Source organism: Nerophis lumbriciformis, linkage group LG29, assembly GCF_033978685.3.
Source record: "Nerophis lumbriciformis linkage group LG29, RoL_Nlum_v2.1, whole genome shotgun sequence".
Lineage (NCBI taxonomy): Eukaryota > Metazoa > Chordata > Actinopteri > Syngnathiformes > Syngnathidae > Nerophis > Nerophis lumbriciformis.
In genome coordinates, this window is record NC_084576.2 from 3,879,551 (window position 1) to 3,882,500 (window position 2,950).

General features: G+C 53.4%; 2 protein-coding genes across 2 annotated transcripts in view; one reads left to right on the forward strand and one right to left on the reverse strand.

Moving 5' to 3' along the window:
* Positions 1–903, forward strand: ankrd9 (ankyrin repeat domain 9). Its single transcript, XM_061925204.1, has one exon. The coding sequence runs from the start codon at positions 1–3 to the stop codon at positions 862–864; it is 864 nt and encodes a 287-aa protein (XP_061781188.1). The 3' UTR covers positions 865–903.
* A 12-nt stretch (positions 904–915) lies between these two features.
* The window catches only part of tecpr2 (tectonin beta-propeller repeat containing 2), a 55,157-nt gene continuing 53,122 nt past the window's right edge, over positions 916–2,950 (reverse strand). Inside the window, exons 25-27 of the mRNA XM_061925198.2 lie at positions 2,262–2,403; positions 2,041–2,190; positions 916–1,961 (exon numbers count right to left, since the gene is read on the reverse strand). Coding sequence (XP_061781182.1) covers positions 1,813–1,961; positions 2,041–2,190; positions 2,262–2,403 — 441 coding nt within the window. The 3' untranslated portion in view covers positions 916–1,812. The remainder of the gene's footprint in view (positions 1,962–2,040; positions 2,191–2,261; positions 2,404–2,950) is intronic.

Here is a 2,950-nt window from a genome sequence, read left to right on the forward strand (position 1 = left end):
ATGCCGTGGCTGCTGTCTTCTCCGCCGGAAGCAACGTCCTCCTCCTCGCCCTCCCAGCGGCATTGCGAGCGCACCGCCTTCGCCTTCTACTGCGCGGTGCGGGAGCAGCTTCCCGTGTGGCTGCTGGAGGACATGCGCAGTATGGAAGTCTTTTTCTGGGAGGACGGCCGTCCCCGCTCCGTCTCGCCCTCCGACGCGCTGATGTACGCGCTGGTGCACGACCACCGTGATTACGCTCGCTTCCTGCTTGCCGGCTTCTCTGTGAACGCGCTCCGTACGCCACGCTGCGGTGTGTGCCACGGCAACGGGTCGGCACACCTGCACGTCGCTGTGCGCTACAACCGCCGCGCCATCCTCGGCCTGATAGTGGACACGCTGCGGGATTTGGCGCCAGAAGGCTGGCGGCGGGAATACCTCAACAGCTGCGGCGGCTGCGCGCACGGGGCCGACGCGGGAAAGACAGCGGTGCAGCTAGCGGTAGAACTGTCGCGTGGCGACTGTCTGCTGCCGTTACTTGTGCACGGAGCGCAACCGCACGGTCTGGACGCTGCGCTGTTGAGACTGGCTGGCGTGCACGGCAGAGACCACAGTGATGCGCGGCACTGCCTCGAACTGCTTCTGCTCTTTGTGTCGGAGCCGGTGCGCCGATTGCGGGACGAACAGCAGCGCTGGCAAAGAATCCTGGGAAAGGACGTGTTCAGCTGGCTGAGCGGTCAGGCGCCGCCCCCATTGCTGCTCCAGGCTCTCAGGACTATAGCCCGTTGTGTTCCAGGTCAAATCCCCCACTTGCCGGCTTTCCTGCAGCCACACGGCCAGGTGGGACCGGACGTTCCCTTGCCGTGGAAACCAAGTGAGACACGATGATTATTGCTGACTTCTTAGGACCTTTTCTTTCTTGTGTAATAAAAGACTCCATTCATAAACAGCTTCTGTGTTTTAATAAATAGCAAAGCCACTCACATATCAGGTGTGGACCCAGTCCACCGTAAGGCCAGAGTCCAGTAAAGTGCAGCTAGTTCTAAGAGTCCATTCAGGTCTGCTCCAGTCCTGTCTAAGAGTTCCTCAAGCAAACAAAGTTTGCAGGACCAACAGAACCCACCCAACTCAATGTCCACAGGAGCCCATCAGGGCAGTCTGCCGCTGGTCCAGGTCTACTGGTTTTGTTCAGGCTCAGATCTACCCACCCAACAAAGTAGACTAAACAAAGTCAAGTCCATGAACAAAAAGTAGAACAGCAGAACACATAACTTTTCTTCCGACTTCTTTCAACACCAAGGCTATCTTCTGTTTTTTTGATCACAACTTCCCACTGGTCAACTTGTGACAATCCCTTAAATATCCCAGTACCACCAGTGCTAATAGCAGTAGCACCAGTACTAATAGCAGTACCAGTGCCACTAGTACAAATGTGGGTTGCTCACCTTTGCCCAAAGTTGGGCTGGGATAGGCTCCAGCTCACTGGAAGAGATGCGGATCAGCTCATAGAAAATGTTAGGTATGGGAAGGAAAGCTAGCTGGGATAGGCTCCAGTTTGCCCCACCTCGTAAGACGAGGTTAGACTTAGGGAGCTCGCCCCACCTAGTAAGACGAGGTTAGACTTAGGGAGCTCGCCCCACCTAGTAAGACGAGGTTAGACTTAGAGAAGGAAAGCTAGCTGGGATAGGCTCCAGCTCGCCCCGTCTAGTAGGACGAGGTTAGACTTCGGGAAGGAAAGCTAGCTGGGATAGGCCCCAGCTCACCGAGAGTAGTGGACGTGCTGTGAATGATTGACAAGTGAGAAGCGGTAAATTGCACGATGTGGAAACTTTGAAATCAGAGGAGCTCCCACTCGTCATCGTCATCATCGCCGAGGTTGATCCCGGAAGGGGCGGATCTACGCTGTGTTTGTGGGAGGAACTTTGTCATGCGACGGGCCAACCCGCCGTTGGCAGTGAGCGCCCACAAGTCATCATCTGCAGTGACTGAAGGACAGGAAGAAAGAGTTCTGGTTAGCTGGGCGGGTGAGTGATGCCAGTAAGAAGACCTGTGGACGTGTCTCACCAGTTAAGTAGTTGGCCTGTCCCGGGATCTTCTTCCAGTAGTCTCCGGCCGGATTTCTGTCCGAGACGCCGTAACGTCGAGCCAGGTCTCCGTTGGCACATCGAACCCAAACCGTGCGAAAACTGAGAAGCAGCTGACTGACGGTCAGACCTGAAAGTTTGGACAGAGACGTCTGAGGACACCCAGACACAAAGCTGGGGTGAGGAGAGGTTGAAGCAGACCTTGAACCAGGTCCCAATCTGTCCCAACAGGCATGTCGTCACTCAGTCCCGTCCTGACGAAGACTCCGCCTCTGTTGTCCAGTGCCCACAGAAGACCATCATTTGGACTCGTCTGAATACTAATTAGTTGTACTCCGATAGGCTGCAGGAACATAAGGTTATTGTTACCTGGACAAGTACTTCTAGACAGGTAGTGATACCTGGACAGGTACTTCTAGACAGGTGTCACCTGGGCAAATACTGCTATAGAGGTGTTACCTGGACAAGTACTTCTAGATTGATGTTACCTGGACAGGTATTTCAAAACAGGTGTTACCTGGACAGGTACTTCAAGACAGGAGTTACCTGGACAGGTACTTCAAGACAGGAGTTACCTGGACAGGTACTTCAAGACAGGAGTTACCTGGACAGGTACTTCAAGACAGGTGTTACCTGGACAGGTACTCTTAGAGAGGTGTTACCTCGAGAAGTTTTTCTAGATAAATGTTACCTGGATCGATACTTCTAGATAGGTGTTACCTGGACAGGTATTTCTAGATAAGTGTTACCTGGACATGTACTTCTCGATGTGTATTACTCGGAAAGGCATTTGTATGTATTACCTGGACAGGTACCTCTAGATAATTGATACCTGGAAAGGTATTTCTAGATACGTGTTACCTGGACAGGTGGTTGTGGAGTTGTGGTTT

Excerpts from the sequence above, each read along its gene's own strand:
- ankrd9 (XM_061925204.1), top strand. The coding sequence starts at position 1 with ATGCCGTGGCTGCTGTCTTCTCCGCCGGAAGCAACGTCCTCCTCCTCG.